Consider the following 25,816-nt stretch of genomic DNA (forward strand, 5'->3'; position numbering starts at 1 on the left):
CCTGTGAAGCTAGACATAACGCTGCCTTGATATCATGAGGTTTCTAGGTCTTCAGAAATGCACGACCTAATGAAGAGATGTATTCTCGTCATCCTCTCGTTATGAAAATGGATAACAAAATAAACACTGGCCAAATGATCGAGGGCTTTGGTTTCATGGTGTGCCTTTGATCTTGTCCCCTCTGGTGAGCTCGCTAACGGGACTCGGAGAACACAGCACACATAAATCATGCTTAAAACGCACACGTGGTCATATAGCTCTCGTGTTACTGAGATGGTTTGGCTCCGGCAGCAGCAGCAGCAAATGAATGAAGTCTCAGGTGGATGTGGTGAAATACCCCAGCAGGATTCAACTATGACAGGAAGAGATATGACTGGGAGATTCATCACAAGTGGGCTTGTCGTTAGAGGCTGAGGGCTGGACAGCTCTCAAAGCCCCTGCTCTCGCATGCATGAAGAATTACGAGGGGAGGTTCCTCTGTTGGAACTTCAAGGATATTCAGAAGATATATATTAAGCCTTTAACATAATACAAGGGCAAAAAGACGGGGCAATCATTTCTGCATGCTGTGAAAATATACTGCGGGGGACAAGCAAAAGGGGGGTTCTTGCACAGTATATTTGGTTTTCTGGTTGGCAGAATGGATGAATGGACAGAGCTTTAAGCAGGAACAAGAAATATGCAGTCACGTGTTCTTCAGTGAAAGGATGCTGTTCATCAGGGACGTGCAGAAAGTTTCTCACAGACAGAAGCTCACGCTTAAAAGGAGGCGTCTATGAGTACAGAGCTATTCAGGTGTAGGACGAATGTTAGAGTTGAAATATAACAAACTTAACAAACAAATAAAAAGTTGAAAACTCCCTGATATATAGACACTAAGAGATCAGATGCTGTTAAAAAGAAGAAAGTGGCCAAGACGCAGGAGGTTTAATTAATGTTGGCAGCTTTGTTCAACTCGGGGAAAGGGAAGGAGGCTTCAGCTCGCAGAGCTCACCCTTCTGCACGTACCTGCTGTCCATGCTCATTCCTGGCAAATCTGTATTAGGCAACTTGTAAATGTGCACAATATATGAGTAATATAGCTATATTTATATTTTACCACAGTCTCTACCTCACTGATGTCACTGATGTCTACCACTCAAACCTTTTGAGCGGTTTGGGACTGTGGCTGCTCTACCAAGAACTGGGGCGTCCAGTCACAATGACCCCAAGAGCCCAACAAACACTCATCAATGAGGTAAAGAAACAACCCTGAGTGAAAGCCAAAGATTTGAAGATGATAATATCCACAGGAACAGTGCAATGTGCAGGGCAAGGTATAGGTTTTAAGGGAAATGCTCTCTTTTTTCTTTACTCTCCCACCATAAGGTCAGAGGTGACATGGTTCTCCCGCTTGACCGGCTTGAATGCTGGTCTCTCTATAATCCTTATGGTTGTCTCCTGCCCTATCACACTGAGTGAACTCATACGTGACTGTCCCTCTCAGCCCTAGTGGTGCGTTGTACACCCACGCAGAGGCAAACGTGAGGCCTGGGTTGTAGAGCTTCATCCATCAGAGATCAACAACTTGGCACCTGTACTCCATCCTTATGTGGAGCCCCAAATATTCCTACTCAGAATTTCTAGAGCGTGAGTGACTGCTGCGGAACATTAAACATGATCTGACGGGATTATTGTCACTTTATAGCTTTGAAATATCAGGAGAAAAGAAAACCCATGCATGTTTGTTTTGATATAAATGAAGTGTTGTTTTTCATAGACAATGTGCGGCTAAGGCAGGGCAGACATCACCATGACAGATATTCTGGGCATTTATGTCGGGCAGCGTTGGAGACTCCAAATCATCTGCGAGTCCATGGCGTGCGTCATTGCGCAGTGGCGCATCCAGCTCGTAGTGCTTAATGGAAATCCGCTGACAGAGCACAACCAGTTGTGCGGTCGTATGTACGCGCGCATCAGCAGGTGCCGTCTTTAACAGAACTGGATGGAAGTCTGGATCGCGACAACAGCCATCTGAAGGCGAAACTCTAACGTTACGGACTCTTGTTTTCAGGGTGCGCAGACATACGCGACATGCTCGCAGCGATCGACAGTTTCAGGTAAGAAATCGTGATGTAACTTTATTTCTCCGGGTGTTTTTTTATTTATTTCAAATGCCACCTCTTCTTGCTTGCTGCGCCCCACATTTTGGAGGCATCTTTTTCGTGCGTTTTTTTTTTTTTTTGCTCTCTCGCCGGCGCGTCGCTGTATGGACTGTGGCGCCTGATGCAAGTCCGCTGTCGAAACTTTGAAGTATTGTTGTTTAAGTCAGAAAATCTGTAAAAATGTGAATGCGTAGTCAACTATTTCAGGCTCATCGCACATCCAAATGCATGCATCGCATGTGTGTGTGCACGACTGTGTGTGTGTGTGTGTGTGCGTCTCCCTCCTAAATTCCGCTGCTTTCAATTAATTCTGCTTGTGCGCGCTGCTGGTGCACCAGCGCCTATGAAGCTCTTTGTTGAAATGTACGAAGGTTAGGAGGTTAACAAGTTTTTCTTTACCACTCAAGCCTTCTTGATTGTTGATTTATTTCTCCTAGGGGCCATTTTTGGATACTGTTGATGATAATATCAGGACCATACAAACATTCTGCAACCTTTAATTGGGAATTCATTGAACAGGGATCCTCAGGGTGTATACAGTAATATGTGTGTTTATAGCATGTGGGTGTTACTGGGAAATATTGGATTCAGTGTTAACCCCTAGAGCCTGTAGACATTTATAAGACAGCCTAACCTTGTGTATTAGATACTTCTTATCAGTGGTGACGTCTACATTACCCAGCAGCTCTGCATCAGATAAGAACAGTAAACCCTCTCAAGTCAGTAGACAAATGCTCCAAGCGACGATTCCACTGGGATAAAAACAGTAATTAAAATCTCACTAATGCTCCATGAAACCTTATGGTGAGTTTCCCCGAGTCTTATTCTAATTTCTCCAACTACATTCACAGTGATCATTCCTGTCATCAGTGGAATAAGCACAGATTGCACAACATTACTTAATTGGTGCCGATTTCTGATCACTCATTGGGCATAAAGCGCCAGCTGACTTTCAGGTTTCGCTCTTGCAGTGCAGGAGAGGAACGGGATTTGCATGAGTTGAGTTGTGTAGAGATAATGGAAAAAGCTCTCTGTTATCATCCCAACTCTTGAGCTGGGAGTGGTGTTTGCTTTTCCCTGTCAGATGGAAGAATAAAAACAAAGAGTCTTAAACAACAAACTGAAGTACTGAAGTGGCTGAGTGTCTCTGTATTGATTATTCTTTCTTTTCTTGCTTTACCTGAATATTGATTGCTGTCTGCGGCCTAGAAGGCTAAACGGCAGCTCTGTGATACATCTTAGTCATTTGATTTGGGGCCCATCTCTTATCATCTCATGACTCCACTTTTTCGTACTGTTTTATATTTGCGCTCAATCAAAGCACATACGTTGTAAATTTGCAAGGTCTGTTTGCAGCGCGGGTGCATCCTGACAACAGCTCTGTCCATTTCTGCCTTGTGCCTAATGGGACGTTGCTTTGACCCAGTGGCTTCTGTCATCTGTCATCAGTAGTGTAAGCTGATGGCATGAGTCCTTCTGGTATTGTTCATTTTCGAGCTGTCACAGTGTCCAGACGTGTCTTACCATCAGCTGGTTTCCCCCAGGCTTTTCTTTTCAATGTTTACATGTGATAGAACCGTGGCCAAAGCCCAGAGATCTAGTAGTGAAGCACCACTGGAGCAGTCACAGTGAGTCCCATGCACTCTAAGATACATCCATACTGCAGGTAACTGCATCAACTGAGGCTGATCTGCTTATCTGCAGGCACACTTTCACGCCTCCGAATCCTCCCGAATGTCCATTCTTCCTGACAGACTCATTTCAAAACTTATGTTACAGATGGGAAATTGACTGTTGAGCAATTCAACACCTAGTTAGTGATGATGCAAAATAACGATGATTGCAAAGTGTAGCCTAATGAGGGTGTTATGGAAGTGAGTGGAAGAATGAGGAATGAGGAAGAATGAGCTAATGAAGAAGTGATTTTGGAAGCAACTTTTGTACACAGCCTACAAGTAGCAACCCATGAATGAGAATAATGAAGAAATCTATAACGTTTTGAGTTACTGGAATAAATTGACAGATTCATTTATGAGATAAATGCAGAACGAAAATGTGCGAAATTACAAACTGGACGTGTTTAGAAGTAAAACCTACAGCCTTTACCAGGGCACATATCATCCACCATCTGAAACATCTCTTGATTAGATGTTGATTTACTGCAGCTGTCTATAGCTGACCTGTTGCTCTGGTAAGAGGCCCCTCACATTCAGCGACATCATGTCTCGAACAAATAGTTCATGCTAATGCTGATTTTAACACCTAAATCAAAGATGGCAGTGAGCGTAAACTTGCGTAGAAGATGTAAGAATTAAAAACATTGTTACATCGCTCTACACTTCATGTCAATAATAATGTAGTGTGATGGACTCTGGAGAGCAGTCAGGGATGATGAGAAAAAGAAGTGACTCAGAACCTGAATTGGTGCTTCTGAGGCCACAGATGAAAAAAGTGGAGGAGAGGCGTGAGCCCAGCCGAGATCCACGGAGTAATAAGTTGTAGAGACAGAGCAAGAAAGAGAGAGGCTGTCGGGAGATGAGCTGAGGAGCACTGAGCCAAGCTTCTTTTATATAAAAAGAAATGCTGGTTAGACTGTGGCAAGAACCTTCAAGACACAACACTGACAGTATCACAAAGAGGCTTTAATGACAGAGATGAAACGTTTCGAACACACAGCGAAATGCTCCATTACTTTGTTCCATCACTCGTACATTAGTTGTTTTTTTGGAGCTATATTTGTTCCAGGGAACTTGTGGAATCCTTGAAGAAATGGTGAAGATTTATAAAAAACATAAATAAATAAATAAATAAAACAAAAAAACAAGGGGACTGAAGTCTGAATGTGAGGGACAATTCTTTCATATTCTGTGTGTACAAAGCGCTCTGCTTGAATTTTATATCAAACTTTTGTTCCGACAGTGATGATAAAAGGGTTTTACTTTCCATACACAGGGTGCTCATTGTTAGGAGTACAACCACATACATCTTTCTTTTTTCTTCTGTCTTCTCAGCACAGAGTTATAATGTGTGGTCTCTACAGCAGCTGATTGCTGATTAGTGTTTCCTCAGCTCTTTTTTATTATCTTGTCCCAGTCCTAATCCTAATCTCGTGTTAGTTCCAGCCATCTCTTGTTTGACCCCATCCTTTCAATTTTTAGCCAAATTATTATTCACCAAAATTTACATTTACAGCATTAGTAATCAAAATGAATATTATAGTCCAAGAATGAGCCTTGAAATCAAACTCGATTCTTCAGATTTCATCAACTGAATTCAGGCTAAATAGGCCACACAATGACAGGTTGTGTGATTAAGAATGCTGCTTTGCAGAGAGGGCGCCTGGTCGGATGAGATTAATTTAAGCAAATCATCCAGACATGAAAGAGGTATTAAAACAATAAAGTCTGGAGGGATGCAACATTAACCAGTTCTGTGCAATGTGACTCGCTGGTATAATCTTAACTTCCTGTTTGTTTTGGAAAGACATCATACAAAACTAATGCTATACAACATCTCTGCAGTACTCACAGCTAAACAGAAAAGGATCTGGGCATTTTAAATCCTTACTTAAAACACAAACACACAAGTACATGCTGCAGCACCTTTATTGTCGTAACTATCTACAAATACATGTGCAGACTCAGGTTAGGTTTAGCATTTAGCATTTAGCATTTAGCATAAAACAACCCAGCTGTAATTGACCTTGTTAAATTCTTCTGCGTTTTAATGACACGTCACAGGTCAAAGGTCTGATAACGTTACTTTATGGAGCTCTACTTCCCAGTTTTAATCAGATATAGCATTAACGTTATGTAGCCACATGATAGTAAATAACTGAGGAAGATATTTGGATGTAGTCATGAAGTGGCTGTTCGCCTGTTCTGTAAGTCTGAAACTGTATTTTTAGCATTGTTAGGTAGCTAGCCTATTAGCTAAAAGCCCATTTAAAATTTGAAAAGAAAAATGTAGCAAGGCTAATGCTAGCGCCCTTTATTGTTATAATGTGGTGTGCTAACATGCTACTACTAGCCTTCAGCTACAGTATGTATGTATTTGTTCGCATACAAACACGGTGCTAACATGTTTTTGTTTTGATAGCCGTGATGGTTAGCTAACTAATTAGCATTAACAGCCTTTTTTTCGTTCCACAGTACCTTAGCAGCTTAGCTGCTAACAGATTACTGTCAGGCACTTAAGACAGGACAAGCTCTCTTTAGTAACTAAATGTGATATGAAACATGAAGACAAAACGCTAGTTAGTAGCTAAATCAGGTCTCTAAAGAAAAGAATGAATAATGGGTGATAATGTGAATTTAGATAGCGTGATGACCTAGCAACTTCTGAGGCCCCAGGTTGACTACAAGATGAGTCATTTAGCATGCCTAGAATAAACACCTAGAAGAGCAACAAAAGAGAGAAGAGCCAGAGAATTAGAGGAGGTGACTCAGTCCTGCCTGACATATCTTTTTATATTTCCCCCTGTCCTTTTCAAGTCAGCTTAAAATCAAATTGCCAGCACTTAGAGTCAGGGCTGAAAGACATGCTTCACTTTGGAGGAAGCTCGTCCTCCCACAGCGGCATGACCATCACCACCTCGGTCACTGAGGCCTGCTGCATGCTATGAGGGATTTAACAGACAGACATGGGCTGAAGAGTGGAGATTTCAGAGCTTAGACGAAGCCCGGCCTAACCTAGGGCAAAATCGTGGGCTCATCTCCTAAAATAACAAGTAAGCAAGTACAGTATTTGATACTTTAAAGGTTAGGGTTATCATAGTCAACCAGTCACTTCTCTATCTAGGGGGGTGTGTTGGCCTGAGGTTGGGCGCTGTAAATGTGAAATAAGGCCACAAAGGCTTGTCTGAAAGCTGCCTTATTTATTTACTTCTGCCAAAGGATGTACAACCTATCCACACACTGTGACAGATGAATCCAGTTGCACCAGATAGCGAGAAAACAAAAAATAAATGATTATGTACTATGTGCTCAAAACTACTTGTTTTGAGCACATAGTCCATATAGTCCACTGTTTTAGAAGAGGCAGATTATAGGTAGCAAATGTACAATTAAGTCTTTGCATAGTGTATTCAGCTTAAAACTAAGTCGAACAAAGTGTATTCCTGATCCCCTAAACAGTATCTGAATGTCATTCAGACCTTTTTATGCATTGCAAGGTAGGCTTTAAGATATTTAGCATATAAACTAGTCTCTTGCAATTAGTTAATGAAAAAGCAGTTTTTACTCTTTCAAAATGCTGAATACTTGCTATTCGTTCTCTCCACTATGACAGAATGAAAGAAAGCAGCAAACAGCTGACTTATGCATAGTCCAGCTAAATGTAGTTTAACTTTTTAGGAGTTAGTAAGCCGATATGCTTTTCTCGGCTTTGCACAAAGACTGGAAACAAGAAAGCAGTTTATCTCCGTCTTTTTACCAAAACGTACCTACCAGCACCTCACTAATTAACACATCATTAGCTCCTTAGTATTTGCTGTTGTGTTAAACTGACGCAGCCATATATTTAATGGACAGAACGTCTCTCCTCATTCCTAAGAAATAAATAATGATATTTCCCTAGATATCAAACTGTTAGTCAGCAATAATTAGTCAGCAATAATGAGCAGTTTTATCTATGTATGTATGTATGCATGTATGTATGTATGTATGTATGTATGTATGTTTCAAAACAGTTACCTCATGTTTTCAATAGCAGTCAAAATCCCAATTTCACTTTTAACAGCACAGCCAAAGAATATTGCTTTCAACTTTTTCAAAAAATACTTTCTTATCCTAGCTTGCCATCCACTGCAGTTGGATAAGTCATTCTGGTCTCTGAATGTTTTCCGTTGCAAATAAACCACAATATGCTTAGGGTGAAGTCATTAATGAGTGGTCACAATGCTCTTGTCCCTCAGGCCTTCAGGGCTGTAACAGACACTCCTACATTTCAGTTTCTGTGAGGAATCTGCGAAAGAAAAAACCCTCTTACCTGGGTGATAGATATCATCTTAGTAAAAATAGTGTGGAACAATCAACTGTAAAGATTAAGGAAAAGGGAAAAGGGGGCACATCCAATCTTTGATTACTGCTGAATGAAAAGAAAATACTTAGTAGTCACTGGGTCAGCAAGTAGTATGATTTATCTTTGTAGTGGTATATCAAACACTTTGCTATCTAGGAGAACAAAGTATACATTTTTAAAAGCACTATAATCACTTGCATCCATTTAAATTGTAGTGCTCTCTCTTCCAGATAAACTCCACCTGGTGTGTTCACTCTTCTGGCAGCCATGGCACTCTCCATATCTGGAGGGACTGTGTTCGCCATCCTCCTCATTAGCAGGTAAGATTGATAAAGAAGGAGAAATACAACTGCTGTGATCGGCAGTTACAAAGTTGTCCTAACAGGCTGAATGTATAATCAAGCTGTGTGCAGGTTCTAATTTGCAACAAAACCGAACCTTTAAATGCAGTGGACGGGGGGAGATGGAGAGTCACTCAGTTGTGTCATTTTCTTGTAAACCATCAATACTCATCAACTCCCTGTGCATCAGAGAAACATTAAGAATTTCAGTGCCATATTCATAGTGCTGCTGAGCAGAACTGATGAGGCAGGATCTAACCCCACATGCATCAGTCATTGCATAGAATTGGTGTTATAATCCCTGCAGAAGTCACACAGAGAGAATGATGGGATGTTTTTGTGCACAGTTGTTTGTTACTATGAAGAGAAGCTTCTCCTATTCTTACACTTTGTTTCCAAATCACAAAATGCACATTTTAGATATGACAAACCCTCTGGGGATCACTGACTCCTATACTACTACTACTATAGCATATTCTTCTCTGTATAGTGTAGCATGTCTTGGCACAATCAGTCCCAGAATTAATGTGCTGTAGCAGGTTTACTTCACTCCTATGTTGCCAAATGAGTCTGCTTTCAGTGTGAATGCCATATGCCTAATTTTAGGCTTTCAAGCATGATATGAGTTGATTTCATTAATCTGTGAGTATTCAAAGACTGTATACAGATTACTTAAACATTGATCATTGTGGTGTTTGGGTGACTTGTCTGTGGGTGCTGCCATTGTTGTTACTGCAATGTGGTCGATATAACTTAAACCACACCGTGTATGGCCACAACAATAACAAATAATCACATGAGTAAGAAGTATAGGCAGAAGACAGTGTCTATGGACTTTTTGCAAACCTTTTTACAAAAGTAAGTCTAAGCATAATTTTTCATAGACTCCTATTTGAAATAAAATGAAAAGGCTTCTCATACATCTACTTAGTTCATACTTGCAACAGCAAAATGGAAAAAAGTTACATTTAGTGTTGAATGAGGGATTTTGAGTTGTGATTTGTAGCTTTGCAGCATTTGCTGACTTTGGGCTCTATTTTCTTGAACCTGATGGAGGAGGTATTTTTTGGCTACTGGAAACAGGGATGGATCAGAAAAAAGAAATACCATGCTGAAAATGTGGATATGAACATGCCATGTTTTTCAGGTACTGCCTTTAAACCTGACAATTTTCTTAACAAAAGACATTAGAAGACAGCAGCTCATGTTTCTAATTTGATAGAAGTTAATCAATCGTATGAAAGTTACTCTTGTGATGGACACTGCCAAAGATGGTTTTCCAGAAAACAAGCTCAAACATGCACTTGCACCAACTCAGTGCCATTTCTACGCATAATTGATGTATGGCTTCGTCTGCGCATCATAGAGTTTTAGGTTGCATTTCTGGATGCAGCAGTGGACCATGGCAACAGTTTTCCGATTTACTCTTGAGCCTATCTGGCCATATTCATTAACAGTAGCTTGGCGGATGCTCACGCAATATCCCCACAGGGCTCTAAAATCTCACACATTCAGCAGTGGTTTCCGCCCTTGGCCTTTACTCACTGCGACTTCTTTGGAGTACCCAAACATTTTCACTATATTATTTACTGTAGATGGGGGATTTGTATAATTCTTTGCAAACTTGTATTGAGAAATATTTTGCCACAGATTGACAATTCTCACATGAAGTTTGGCACAAAGTGATGATCCATGACCCATCTTAGCTTACAAATAATATAAACTGAACACGAATACCATACAAGCATATATTTCACATACATGGCCACATTATTGACCCAGAAACTTGATTAAGACAACTATTGACCTTGGCAATGCTGAAACTACCAAGACCCTCACCTCAGAAAGAAGTATTGATCTTGTAACAGGTCACGAGTTGCAGCAATGTACCGTAAGCTCATTAAGGGTCGAGAAAGTCGCACATTCATCTGGGAAGAAAGACTCAAGAACAAAAATGGCTTGTTGACGTCTGTAGAAAGATTCATGTCTTGCTACACGTTGAGGCTATAGCATACCACCAATGTAGCTGAATTCCATAATGACACATTGTCAAAGCCTTGAGTGTCAATCCAACCTCAGAAAACGTCCTCCTCATGTTTCTTTGGCTTGCACTGAAAACTCTCAGTGGCACTGGGGCATTGTTTTTTCTCTCCTCGAATCAGTAGAACAAAGCAAGAGATTCAAGAGAAGAGGCTGAGAATCACAGCTGAGCTTAGTTTAAAAAAAAAAAGTAAAACAAGCTGAATCTGTGTTGTCTGAAGCAGTCAACCATGACTTTGGCGGGCATACACAAGTATTTACTTATTGTTGACTAAACATGGAAATGATGCACACCACACATGCATTTTATAGTCAGTTAATTTTATCATGTACTGATTAATTCTCTAGTTAATTACTTGTAATTTTTTAACCTTGGTCTTTGAATTCAGACAAAGGTAGACAAACATATGTTCATCACTTCTAGCCAGTAACTGTTGATAGTGTTGGCTGAAATAATTTTGGTTTTTAACTTCATCAGCGAGCTCACAGTAGTTATATTTACCAATTCACACTAATCTGTAAAGGAAATATGAAAAGACATGTACATCTAGTTAATCCTATAAAATCTTCTAACTGAACCCTGTTTGGCTGTCTAGATTACATCATTTGTATTTTTATAGGTCATATTTTCTGTTTGTTTCCATGTTAGATGTTCAAGAGCAAATACATTTTGGAAAAGACTCCAGCGATCCAGTAAAGAGGATTTCTGGAGTGTGAACTTTTGCAAAGTCAATAAAGAAAAGGACAGTGGCATAAACATTATACTCTGATAGGATAAGCAGCTCTCATACTTAACCAATGTTCTCCTTAGCCTAAGACGTGACATACATTTACTTTTGTTTTTAAGTTGTAAGCTAGCTGGGCAAACAAAAAAATTGACGCTACAGTTAGAGAAACCAAACATAATGTTTAATGTATTTGTTAGGCTTTTGCTGTTGTACAAACGGCTAAAAATTAACACCATCTCCAAAAAATGCTAAGTATCACTCTTACTAGTTCAGCCTCAGCTCCCTCTTCCCCCCTTATTAGTATAAGCATAATTAAGTTCAAAAAGGAGAAAGTGCTGTGTTTCACACTTTACAGTTAACTGTGAATGCCTAGAGAGGGTTTATTAATGGTTTTTGAACCACAAGGTCTGTTCTCTTTTGACTCCCACATTTACAAACAGGCTTTAATATCAAAGCAGTCAGGCTTCATTTCTCATTGAATCTCTCTCAATAGAAGCTTAGTAACACAAAGTAAAATCATAATACTGCACATACTGTAGCCAGCAATGGTTTCAACACCGGTTACAGAAAGCATGGATAAAATTTTACTGAAGCCTATTAGAGGCAGATTAAAGGCTTACACTTGGCACTTTTTTGCTTTTACTGGAGAGACATGTTTTACTTCTGTATAGAAATCCATTCAGTGTCTGCTTTTTTTTTTTATGATTGTCACTAGAGAGATTAATGCACCCCTATGCTCATATAACTGGATTGTCTCTGACCTCATATCACATAATGGAACATTTGAGTGGTACATGAAAAAAATAATATTAATATTAATGGACTGATTGGCTATATAATGAGAAGTTTAAATTCCAGTGTATGAAGATTTTGTTTTCACCATCAACTCAGAATCCGACAATATCAGTTTGAAGTTAGTATGTTAAAAAATAACTCTGAGCTTTTTTGAGATAAGAGACTGAGGTTGGACTCCAACAAGTGCTTTGGCACATTGATTTGGAAGAGTGATCCTCAATTTTACTACTCTTGATATGCTAATGCTTGAGGGGGCTCACTGATGTCACTTGTCAAGGGTTACCAAAATATATCACCACTGATGTTTCACAGCTGATGTCATGGCCCATTTAAAGCTCGGCTGAAAGGCAAAAAACACAAAAGATCTGATCTAGATGTCATAAAAAAGCTTTCTTAAAGGAGAAAACAGATTTAGCTGTTATTACCTTTAGATTACCTTTAGGGTTACAAGTGCTAGCTAACTTGTGTAATTGTTTAGAAAGAGGCCCAGTGTTACTGGTAGCAGCAATTTTTAAGCTACCAAAATAGTTAAACATTTCTTTATTAATCATCCATGTATGATATATGTATTTATCTTCTGTCAAGCAAGCAGTCTTTAATACTCAAAAAAACATTGTCTTCTTCTTTTGTTGCCTCATTATGTTAAATATTGAGGCAATGAGATTTTTTTATATTTCACAAAATAATTTTTTTTTAATATACCAATGTACTGGCTTATAATAATACAAAATGTTGTGCTCACTGCAAACTATTGTTCCATTGTCTGGAAGTGAGGTATTTGCTATTATATGTTATTCTATATTCAATTCTTCAATTCAGAATTTAGGGAGCTATGCGTGTACTTTATGTACAGTATTTGTGAACAAGCTCTTTCAGGTCTATTTCATATCATAAGGCTCCCTTTAACATAATAACACAATATAGTGTCATTTTAACTAATATTTCCCAGTGCGCTTATTTTGACCTTTGAGCTAATGTAAAAGGAGCACACTTGCCTTAAGAGGAACATTACTGTAGTAGATAGCCTTGGAAACTCTAAACTGAAGGGCATAATTTGTATCTCTCAGGACAACGGAACTCCTTTCTCATGATTAAAAGTCACTTTCAAACTGATTGTTGTGCCACTTTTCACCTAACATTGAATAATCATTCTGCACACACAGACACACAGCACTCAAGGGGCTCTATTTTGCTTAAGTGTGAATGTTGGACCCTTTCTTTGTAGTCACAACAACAAACACACAGTAGCAGAAATGAAATACTGTATATGTTTTATCTACCTTCATTAAGTATTTAAATTTTTTGTCAAGACACTGAGTTTTATTTTCAACTTAAATGCATTTTTCAAATAACAGCTCATCTCCAAATCCTATTTTGTTTTATTTTAAAGATCACGCACCCTTCAACCCTGATCAAATCAGGATTCATAAATGCTGACTTGCCAGTGGCTAACATTAGCAAACCAGTTAAGAAAACACACATAATTAAGACTTTAAAAGCAAAGAACATTAGAAGGTGCTAGTTGGTAACTTCTACTAAAGATTCTGCATCAAGCTATCATAGTTGCAAACATGTAATTACTTATCAATACTGGCAAAAGTCACATTACAGTAATGTGTTATCAAATGATGTGCATTTTCAAATCTTGACTGCAAATATGTCATCTACACAGTAACAATATTTTGGTGTTCTTGAGCTCTTGTTTGTTCATCAACGACATCGCCAGTTCAACCTCCTTTCTGTCCTGTCCTGTCCTGTCCTGTTCTAATCTAAGTTTTAATCATTCCATGTCTAGGTTTAGTTGGCTTTGTTTATGTTCTGGTCTAGTTTAGTTTTGTCTCTTTTTCTTTTGTTTGTCCCTGTTATTAGTTCTAGTTTCTTCTATTTCTAGTATAGTTTCCCCCTAGTATGCATATTTTGGCACAGCAGCTTATCAAAGTCTGTTTTTTATCTATCCTTATTCATACATATTCAGAAATAAATTAACATTTTTAGTTTTTTGAGTTTGGATAAAAATGAAGCTGGAAACACCATTGCTAGCTTATACACTGTCATTACAGTTATACCATTGTATACTGCAAATAAATTCTGTATTCATCTGGTGTTTAAAAGAAAACACAATTAATTATCCTGCTGATAGGATTTTTCTGGATGGTTAAATATTTCTTATTGACTAAGAGTAATTATCGATTATCCACAGAGGCATAAAATGTATCCTTGATGATTTCTCTTAATGAAAATCCTGGTCAGTCTCAGTTGGATGGCATCCACAGTCTTATGTTTCCACATTTTAGCTAATATGCTTATTTGCTTTCTTTCTCAGAATTAGATTGGAAGATTAATAACACTTTCATATCTGTCAGTTAAATACTGGCCACAGGCTAAGCTTGCACTTACTATCTGGTTTCCACTATGGGTTTGCCAGTTAGCCAGTAGAGATTTCAGGAAATCACTGACCCTTGTGAACAGACAAGACACTTAATTTCCAGTAAAAGCACAACTTGTCACTTGTACACTACACATGGTTTTTGTAGTAATTTAACTAGCAATCTACAATGTTTGTGGTGCTCGTAGGTGGATTTTTGTTACTTTTAGCAGAGTCTAAATGTTTTCTCCTGCTTTCAGGCCTTATGCTGTGCAAATTGGCTTCTGGCTCTAGCATCATATTTAATATGTAGACTTGAAAGAGATATCTTCTTACATAACTGTTGAATGTTGAACTTCTACCTTTTAAACAAATAAATTAGTTATTAGTTGTCTCTAAAACACGCAAAATGCAGTCCTCACAAATAGTGACTTAGTTTTTCACACAGCATCTACAGACATGATTAAAAAAACTACGTGCAGAAATAGAAGGCTTCTGCCCAGCCTCAATTTAAATCATGCACTGTTTATTGTTTCAATAGCCAAATATGTCTGTGTTTTCTCTTTCAGTTGTCAAGATGCAGGTTACCAGTGTGATAATAAATGTTAACACACACACACACACACACACACACAGCTAAACTTTGCAGGAGACAAATTGCTTCTACAGAAGCTTTGTCTCATTTTAAAGCAGCTTCTTGTTAATTGGTAACAGTTACCACACAAACACTTAGCAAAGTGCACTGACTGTACAGACACAGTAACTCATTGAACACTGAATAGATATAAGAGGTACTTACAAGTTGATTACGCAAAGTGAATGATGCTTCAGTTTAATTGGCTGGTAGTGAAGGTTTGAAGATGTGACAAACAAATGTCACTTTGCCACTTTATAACCAGAGCAGGTTTCTATGTCTAGTATTAATGAAAACGAGGTCAGAATAATATAACGGAATGAGCAGAGCACTACACATCGGTATTCTAAATAATTAAGAAATAGCAATACTCTAGTAGAACTATCAAGACTGAAGAATATGAAGTTTTATAATTAAGGCAAAATGTATTATACAATTATATATATTCCTTCTACTTTAACTAACTTGTGGTGGTAATGATTAGGCTTTGTGTTTTTAAGGTTTGAGGCTAGAGTGCAGATTGAAACCATATAAAAATCTCTTTTTTATGTGACAAGATTCTGACTTCAGTAGGCTTATGAAGATGGTAAATGTTCTGCATTTAGCACGAGGGAGTTCTTCTGCTCTTGTATCCAGAGGGGCTTAGGGAGCTGCCTTGGATAGCATGAAAAGGAGAAACAGCTGCTTTTATCCACAAAAGCCTGCAACATGAACTCAGGAGGGCTTTTTTGTGGTGCCTCGTTGCCTGCCTCTGCATCCCTGAGCCTGGAATGGCTGAGGGGTCTGAGGAAGCCTCAAAAGTCCCTGATGAGCAGGAGAATAATCTCTGCATATGAGCGCACCAGCGACTTTTCTCAAATCTCATTTCACAGTGGCAAAAAATGAATATTCTCTGCGAACGAAGAAAAGAAGACATTTGAGTCAGCTTGTCAGGCAAAGCATCCAATGTAAAGCTAACTTTTCTAGCACACCTTGAGGATTGAGCTAATGCCACATGTTTACCTGTTCTCCCTAGCAGCCTGTCGCTAGACAATGGAATCCTCCTCTGACTTATGGTCTACTGTACAAAGAGCTCATGAGGGGACTCTGTATTTGAAAACAGCAGAATAGAGAGAATGAACCACCTCTGTGGTTTCCCCTTTTGTTTTATTGGTTAGAATTGTGAAAGAAATGTTATTAGTTGTCATTTGAATATTTAAGCTTGATTTTCTGATCTTAACAGTCAATAGAAAGCTTTCCTTATTTCATATTTTATATGATGTGTTCAATGACCTACATACATCTGTGACCTGATTTAAATTATAATGACATAACCCACTCATTTCCTCAAATGGGAATTTGGACAAATATGAAAAAAACAAACAAATAACTGTATGTATCTTTCCCCCAAAATGAAAATTCTTCTTATGAAGATACAGTACATAGGACTGGTATATGTGCAAGTTTATGGGAATTTGTAACAAGAAATCTAGGATGTGATGGAGCTGCACCCCTGCCTTATCAAATCCCACTCTGCTCAGTTGAATTTTATGTGTTCCTTAATGGACTATATTCAGTCACTTTGCTTTCTGTGTGTGTGTCTGTGTAAAGAATACACATGTTGTATATTCCATTGTTAGGCTCAAACATCATAAGATGACAATAACTGCAAGGATTTCTGCAGCAGTGAAGGGGGAGATTGGGGAACAAGGAGTGATGGGATCCACAGAGAGCGATCTCTGCAGGAACTATGTTCAACTAAATTAATCTGTTGTGAAATATACATATAAAGTGCTGCCTGTACTGATGTCTTGTGTGCATTGAAGACTGGGCAGAAGACTGTAACACTGGGAGTGAAAGAGGGCTGTGAAAGAGTTATATCATGAAACAGGATCAGAAAAGGCAAATTTCCCTACAGGGCTTGAGACCATTCCTAGACAGCCTGTCACCCATGTGTTACTGTATTACTGAAATACATAGGACATAAAAAGTTCCATGTGCAGTAGTATAGGTCACTCATGACTCACTCATACAGCTGGCCAGTTATGCTCGTTGTATCGCTCTTTTTGTCCTACTTAGTTTTACAGTCCCATGTGAGACACACTTTATAAACATTTACTATGAATTCTTAGTTTGAATCCAGTGTCATGGATTTAACTTGAGTTGCATACTGTATGAACTGACATTTTCATATTAAAGCATAAGTCACAATCAGCAGAGGCTATAAATGAGAGGCTACTGCCTGAATGTGCACACAGAGGCTAATGACAACTAGGGATAAGTATGATTTTATGGATACTCTCAGTCTTTGCCTCATACTTTAATAATATTCTTATGAAATCTTTATTCAGTTCTTTTTTTGTACAAATACATTAGGATCAGAATTAGAAAATGTTTATATTTTAAATGATCACATTTTATGTCTAGGACAGAAGGTAGAATGTCTGCAACAGTAAAGTAAAACTATAGAGTTAGTAATATCTCCCTGAATTAAATTCCTTGACATTAAGAACTGGATGAAGCAGTAACAAAGAAGAACAAAGAACAGTCCCCTTTTTCATTACTAATCTCACTGCTCATAGATTTTTATGCCATGACACCAGTGATAGTCATGGCCAGAGGCATTACGTTTTTGGGTTGTCTATCTATATGCCCAACCAATTGTTGTGAACATGTACAACAATATGTAAACAATATGTAAGAAATTTTTGGTGACCTGATTAGATTTTGGTGGCCAAGTATGAAAGGTCAGGGTCACACTGACTTCATGTTTATCCAGTTCTTACAGCCCATTCTTGTAAATGCAATATGTGAAGAACACTCTGATGAAATGTATTGAAATTTGGTACAACTTGGTAATGAATTGTGTTGGATATTTTGCAGTTTGTCCAGAGGAAAAGTTTTCCGCTAAAAGCTTCCTCTTTCACAGCTCAGGAGATAAAGTTGTGATTCTTATTTTATTTATTTATTTTTGTCTTACATGTTTCTGCAAAGTTATACACACAGTATTTTACTTCCCAATTCATTAGGTACACATAATTCTAATTGCATTCAAACATCATATAACAGTGGAGCTGCCATGCCTGACCCATTGGGGGCTACTTGGATTTAATTGTTCTACCCAATTACACTTTACAGCCACAGTAAAATACGAAGACTAAACTACTGATCATGCATTTAGTGGACAATCATTCTATTTCCTGGACCACATGTGATAGAATGGACACGGAAACATTTTTTTGAAAAAAAGACTAATATGAGAATTACAGTTTTGTTTTCAAGCAGTAGAATAGAAAACTTGCGCAGGTATAATTCAGGATGAGAATTCACTGCGTGCAGATGGCTCTTTATTCTCTATGTCTGAGCTCAGCATAAGATGCATTGATCACGCAGGGATAAGAATAGTGTAAGGTCATACAGAGAGCTCTCAGTTTTCTCTGCTTCAAATCAAGCAGAGGCATAAATGTTGAGAAAATCTGAGAATCATTTTAGAGGTTGATGAAAACAGGGGTGCTACATTAAACATGAACAAACTAACTAGTAAACGTGATATACATGATTTTCCACTGCTTTATGATTGCAAAGTAATATTGATACAGGTAATGTTGAACTGTATTTATAGATTTGTGATTTGGTTTTAGTGTTGGTTAACAAATTTACTGTTATTATTGGTGCCAAGTGAGTGTTTATGCCACATTGTCAGGGGTCATGGTAAGAGTAATGTCTTAGCTAATTAGCTTATCGTGATGCAGTTAAGCAAATCAGACAATGACTTTTAAGATTGTGAGACAGGAGGAGAGATGAAGGGAGAAATAAAGTACAAGAATGAGACAGGAGAGAAGCGGACCAGAATAAGCAAAACCAAAGGGCTCATTACTGGGTACAGCGGAAGATTTTCATCATGAAAAACACGGACAGCCTGATCATTACTTCCTGCTGGCACTTCATTTTCCACCACATTCGGGGAGCTAAGAAGCAATCGTTTGTGACTGGCCAATTAGCACATTAGAAGGTGTTGTTAAGATTCACACAGTCTTGTCTGTACTGAAAAGGCTACAAGTGCCGTGACAGATCAAGCCCTCAGAAATCTGCTGGTGTCGTGCAACTCTGTTGCTCATGTTGACATCCAACTGTTGAGTTGGTAGTTTGAAGTGATAATCCGCAAGATGCATTTATAAAATAAAGTTTTATTCTCTTTAGTATTACTGTTAATGCCAATTTACAGATGTGTTTTTGTAGTGTGACAAGGTTTTACCACATCAGCACGGTAGTGCTGCAGTGTCAACTCTATGCTGTTATACCAAAACGTGATTATTGATTTTAAATGTTTTTCTCTTCTTTAGTATTGTACTAGTAGTTTTATTTCTAGTGGATTCTGCTCAGGAAATACCAGAATAACAATTTCCATGGCAGCTACTGCAACCCTGGAGCAAGATATTGCTCCAGGGTTTGTTAATACAAAATGTAATTTTTAAATGCATATTTATAAATGTTGTAATGAATTAAAGCCAAACAATAGTTTGTGACTTAGTATTGCAGGGACCATTTCCAGCTCATCTGTGGGCACTCAGTGTGTTTTCTTGTTAAATGTGATAGGCAGCCTGGTGGGCAGGTGCATCAGGTCTGTCAGCGAGCATTCTGGGTAAATGCGTAGTACATAACTACCGGTATGGAGTGATGTTTGTGTCTGTGCACATCCATTCATGCGTGTGTGTACAGTGCAGTGTGAGTTCATGTTGCAACACAAATGCACACACTCTAAATATCCTCTTGACGATGCTGCTTCAAACAAAGGTGACATATAGTGGCAAGAAAAATTATGTGAACTTTGTGGAATTTTGTGGTTTTCTGCATTAATTTGGAATAAAACGTTGATCTGATCTTCATCTAAGTCAAGAATATTAACAAATATGATGTGCTTAAAATAATACAAACAAATTATGATCTTTTCTTTCTTTGATTGTCTATAGCTTATTAAGAACAACCATTAAAACCTCATAGCGCTAGCTGAAAAAGTATGTGAACCCTTGAATTAATGACCTCAAAAAACTCAGACCTGGACTCTTATCCTAGACCTAGTTAGTCTAGAGCTACTTTGACTGACAAAAAAAAAAACACTCAAACTTTTTTGATTTTACTCTACACAAGAAAAAGGTGCTTATGTAAGCCATGCCTTACCAAAAGCACCTTTCAGAAGATCTACATGCAAGAATTGATAATTTACATAAAGCTGGAAAGGGTTCCAAAGTGATGTCAAAGACTATAGAAATTCACCAGTCTACAGTTAGACACACAATCTACAAATGGAGACACTTTGGGACTGTGGCTACTCTATCAAGAAGTGTGTGTCCAGTCACCTAACGTTTGCCAAAGAGCACATTGACACTCCACAGCGGTATGGGCAAAATGTTTTGTGGACTGATAAAACTAAGATTTAACCATTTGGAAAGAACACCCAGCACAACATCTGGCATCAAAGGGTCACTGCAGATTATCATGAAAATATCAACCCAATTGGAAAGTATGGGAAGAATCATCAGGATTTGGGCCTGCTTTGCTGCATCAGGGCTTGGCCAGCTTAGATTGATTGGGGGTAAGATGAATTCCCAAGTGTATCAAAACAATCTCCATGATAATTTCTGTACGTCAGCTGAAACTTTGTAGAAGCTGGGTAATGCTACAGGTCAATGAACCCAAACATCAAAACAAGTTCACAACAGAATGCTTTCAGTAAAATAAAATGCACCTTTGGATAGGCCAAGTCAGAGCCCATACCTCAACCCAATAGAGATGCTATGGAATCACTTGACACATGAGACATCCAAAAAATATGACAGAGCTAAAGCAGTTCTATCTGGAGGAATGGGCTAAAATTCCTCCTGAACAATGTGCAGGTCTGATCCACAGCTACAGGAAGCACCTGGTTGAGGTTATTGCTGCCAAGGGGGGGGGTCAACTTAGGTATTAATACCAAGAGTTCACATACCTAAGCTACTAGAATGAGGTTTCTATGTCGGTTCTCAATAAAGACATAAAAGATCAGAATTTTTTGGTGTTATTATTTTAGGTTCTTAATTCTCTTTCTTAATACTCTGATGAAGATCAAATCGTATTTTATGAAAAATTAATGCAGAAAAACATGAAATTGCAAAATGTTCACATGTATTTGTGTATTTGTATTAGTAGCTTGTGGGATTCTTGGAGAATTCTAAGGCTCCATCTTTGTCTTTTTATTCTATTGTCAGGGCTCAGTGGATAGAGACTGTTTGGCAGGTTGGAAAACTGAGGTCTCCTCCACGTCTGCAGGTGAAGGTTTAGACAGCCAAAAGTTAGAGTCAGGGGATTTGCAGAGATGGATAGAGAGAGAGAAGCTGGGAGCTCTTCATACACATTGAGGTCAAAGAAGCAATGTTTGTTTCAATATGATATATGGCAACTACATGTTATCTGTATTTGCCTTCTTATAATTAAAACATATTTTATTATTATTCAAAGTTTCCTAATGACATGGCCCTCTGACTTTTTTTCTTTTTCTTCTTTTGCTGTACTGCTGTATTTTAGATACCAGGAAGAAAGACACACTCATCTTCCTTATATACATGCATAAGCATTTGTGAAGGTAACGAGGGTCACATATGGCAACCTAGACTGATAATGCAGTGATGCCAGAGGCACAGTGCTATCACTACCGTCACTAACATGGCTTTCCTATTCAAGACTCTTGCCTGGTGAAACAACAGGCTGCAAGCCATGTGAGTGAGACTTGATGCAGCCTAGCAACAGTGTGCTGGGAGCAAGTTACTGTCTAAGCTGATTTGACACAGTCAGGTGAAACCAGTTCAGAGTTTCATGGAAAAGACTCTTTCGCTGCTTTTCTTTTTTGTAGAAGCCTGTCTGGTCCAGAAGTTCAACTCTTGTCCAAGTGGTGGATCCACTATTAGAACAGCCTGTTTTCCCATGAGACAAAAATGGAGAGAACCAGTGATCCTTTCATAGATTGACATGGACACTCACTGCAAGTGGTTTAATACAAAGGATGACTTTTTTTTAAGATTCCAAACTCTTGTACCTTTCCCCATTTCTTCCTTAAATTTGGTAAATACTAAACATATTACATTTCTCTTGCGACATTTTAACTTATGCCATTAAAAAAGAAACTCAGAATTCAAGCATGGCATTAAAACTAAATACCTAAGTCAGTTAATGTTTACCAAGGCTAAACCATTAATAAGCAATCATGTTTTGAAACATCTTGACCCTAAAAATTAAAAGCTTGTGAATGTGTTGATATTGGAACAAATAAAGGCCTATTTGATGCAAGTGTGTGGTTTAAAAAAGTGTAGCCCATCTCACTTTTGTATTCTTCTTCTTGCTTTCCTTGTCACACATTTGACTACAGCAGTGTACAAGTGGCAGAGGGGGAGTCTGAAATGCTGCCAGCGTATGGAGATGAATGTTTTCTGCCTCTGCACATGGCCTGATCTGTCTTGCTTCAGCCCCTCTTACATCATGGCACGTGCCCTGGGGCCTTACTCTCTAAAGAGCAGGCGTTCTGTATTTAGAGCCTGATTTATACACAAACACACATGCCACACGGGAAGGCGCAATGAGTGTTCTTTTCCCCTGCCACAGTTGCCAGCAATATAATCATCTTCCCACACTTCAATATGCCTTTAAGGATAGAATTCAGAAAGAACGGGGCAAAGAAATCTCATCAAAGCAAACAGTAATTTTAAAGGCGTAAATGAATAGAAACTAGATGGATGGCTTAAAATATTCAGAAACCAGTCAATGCAAGGTAATCTAATAATTAAAAAGCCAAAGAGCACTTTTGTTTAATTTTCTTTCTGTTGTTCAGTTCTAAGTTGGCATTTACATTTTTTCTTTGACTCAACATGGTTTATACGATTTGCTGTAAAAGTCAATTGACATCCTGCAGAGTCTATGAATTGGAAGTTGGTCTGCGCAGGAATGCACCTGACAAATGCACAACAGGAGGAAAATAATTCTTGTTTCTGTGTTTCTGCTTTTTTCTGTCTTTGTTCTCAGGTTGTTAGAGAACTCGTTGCTCAACGCAGAAATGAAGGAAGGAGAAATTCTGCCTCCTACCATTCAGAGGCTGATGAAAGGATACAACAAGTACCTCAGGCCTTTCTTTGACAGTAAGGAAACTGCAGCATAGCATATGCTTCAATGGGAATGACAGAAAATTCAGGGGAAATACATATTTGACTGAGAAGAGAAATGTTGAAATGTTGTGCTTGTATGCACCTTCATACATGCTTGTAAATTTATTGCATATGCATATATTATGAGAACTGTTACCTTTGAAATTAGTTTGCCTGTAATTATGTTTGGTTTATGTGAATTTTAGGCATTCCATGATCCTGAAGCAGAAAAGCTTCAGTAAAACCTGTAACAGTATGAACATAGACTCCTTTCTAATACAGTGCTCTGTGGGAACTATTTTTTAACATTTCAGTCACAGGATTTGTTCAGGTTTTTTGAATGCAGTTCAGACACAGACCAGTCTGAGTAGGCATTTTTAGCAGAATGCTCCTTTAATTGAAACTAACAGTTTCTAATGTTTCAGTAAAATTAAAAGACTGATTTGACATTTTGGGTATGCATTGATTTAGTTGTTGTATGTAATGGATTATTTCATCATATCATTATCAATATATCCAGCTACTATAAAAATGGGACATAACATGTTAATTAGTGAACTTCAGAAGAGGCATTAAGAAGAGGCATTAAGAGCATGTGGTTACTGTACCTCTGGGCAGAACCAGGTTAGCTGTTTCCCTCTGTTTCCGTACCAAGCTTGCCAATTACTACTAGTAGCCTCATAAAATATTTACTGCAGATACCTGACTCATACTAGTCATGTTATTTGCCAAAAAGCTATAGAATTGTTCTTAAAATGTTGAACTTTTCCTTTGAATGTAAAATGTTTTATTGGGCTTTGAGAAGATGTATTCCATGGACAGAAACATACAAACACCCCCCCAAACACAGTGGATGCACTGATACATTGAAAGATTCAGTAAATGCACGAACGCACTCATACCTACATAGCAGTTATTTACTGTACAGCTAAAGAACTGTACAGTATGGGCAATATGACTTCGGGCTCATTAATCTCCGTCCCAAAAATGAAGGCTGATGTGTGAGAGAGAGAATGAGAATAAGAAGATGAAATATGGAAGAGCAGCAAAGTTACCCCTCTTTGATGGGAAATCTGGGAGAACTAATTCCCTGAAGGAGGTTCACACTTGATAGACTGCAGCTGTTGATGTGCCAGCAATGTGGGGTCTCTTTAAATATGCTGTCCTTCAGTAACCTTTTATTATACAACACTATGCGCTTTATATCTTCAACTTTTAATTTCTTGTTTTAAATTTAACTTTAACTTTGTTGAAATAGATGATGACACTGGGGTTATAGTGTCTAAGGACACCTTAACATGTGTCCTTGATTACCCTACCTACTGAACCTCCACCACAACCTCATCCATGTTTTCCTCATGGTCCCATTTGAGTAGTGGGGATATTGCAGTATATAAACACTTGCAGCTTTATGAATCTCGTGTTTTGAGGACTTTGGGTAGTGTGTAGATTCCAATTTCTTTCGTTTGTCCAACAAAAACATGCAGCCTGATTAATGGAGGACAAATGTGGAGACGTGAGGAGGTGAAGTGTCTCACAGACCAGGTCTGAAGACTCTGCAAGCGATGTAACGTAATAAACAATAATGAACGGGATGATCGATCTGCATTAACATTTATAGTTAAAAATAATCTCCCTACTGTCACACAAACGTACAGTAGAACAACACTTTATCTTCTTCCTATTATTATGTATTTACTTATTATTTCCAGCGGCAGAAACAATCTGACCAATAAGAAGAGAGGACGTTCTCACGTAGTTTGAAGTGACGTGTTTTGGTTCGTTTGGATTTTTACTCAGTGTGAAACGAAACCGAACCGAAGAGAAACTGATACAATATTACAAACTCATTAACTGATTCGGATCAAAGCAAACGAATTAAGGTGTGAAAGCGACCTAAGTTTCTTCTTTGTTTCCAGACGGTCCTGTAACAGTGGGCATGAGCTTGGATATTGCCAGTATTGACACCATCTCAGAGATCAACATGGTAAGGCTATAAATTGATTTCAGGGGTCATTATGTTTCCTCAAGCCAAATAACGTTGCACTAGTTGTACCTATCTGCATCATAGATTTAGGTTATTAACCATGACCTCAATACAAAATGACACAACAATGTCACAAAACCTGACTTTATGAGCTTAGTAAAGATAAACAATATCAGTAACATGACTTTATCAAAGTGTATAATTGCTTAGAGAGTGTTTACAAGAACTTTGTGAAAGAATATACCTGTATAGGTATATCGTCAAAATAATGCTGCACCTCTAACTAAACATACTGTACACAGCAAATTCACCATATCATAGTGACACATCCAACATGAAGGGTTAGAATTTAAAACACTGGTAAAGTACCCAATACAGTTAAAAATATTACTTATGAGATTGGTTTGTGTTAGCAAGATGCTTTGCAGATGCTTATAAAAATTTGCTAATTTGGCTAATGAGTAAATTATTGACTCCAGCATTTAATGTATAAATGTGTCACAGTCACAGTTTGTTCCAAGATAATGGAAGACATTGATTATGCTGCTGTGCATGATGTAACCTCTGGACTTTGAGGCTGAATGTCCTGCACAGCATTTAAAAAAAAAAAAAAA

General features: G+C 38.3%; 1 protein-coding gene across 2 annotated transcripts in view; it reads left to right on the top strand.

Moving 5' to 3' along the window:
• The first annotated feature begins 1,986 nt into the window (after positions 1-1,986).
• Positions 1,987-25,816, top strand: part of LOC113159205 (gamma-aminobutyric acid receptor subunit pi) — a 32,002-nt gene continuing 8,172 nt past the window's right edge. The window contains exons 1-4 of one of the 2 annotated variants that reach the window (XM_026355782.1): positions 1,987-2,099; positions 8,396-8,485; positions 23,097-23,209; positions 25,135-25,202. In XM_026355782.1, coding sequence (XP_026211567.1) covers positions 8,433-8,485; positions 23,097-23,209; positions 25,135-25,202 — 234 coding nt within the window. In that variant the 5' untranslated portion in view covers positions 1,987-2,099; positions 8,396-8,432. Of the gene's footprint in view, positions 2,100-5,917; positions 6,028-8,395; positions 8,486-23,096; positions 23,210-25,134; positions 25,203-25,816 lie in introns of those variants that run through there. The other variant, XM_026355783.1, reaches the window with a different exon arrangement.

This window comes from Anabas testudineus, chromosome 15, assembly GCF_900324465.2.
Source record: "Anabas testudineus chromosome 15, fAnaTes1.2, whole genome shotgun sequence".
Classification (NCBI taxonomy): Eukaryota; Metazoa; Chordata; class Actinopteri; order Anabantiformes; family Anabantidae; genus Anabas; species Anabas testudineus.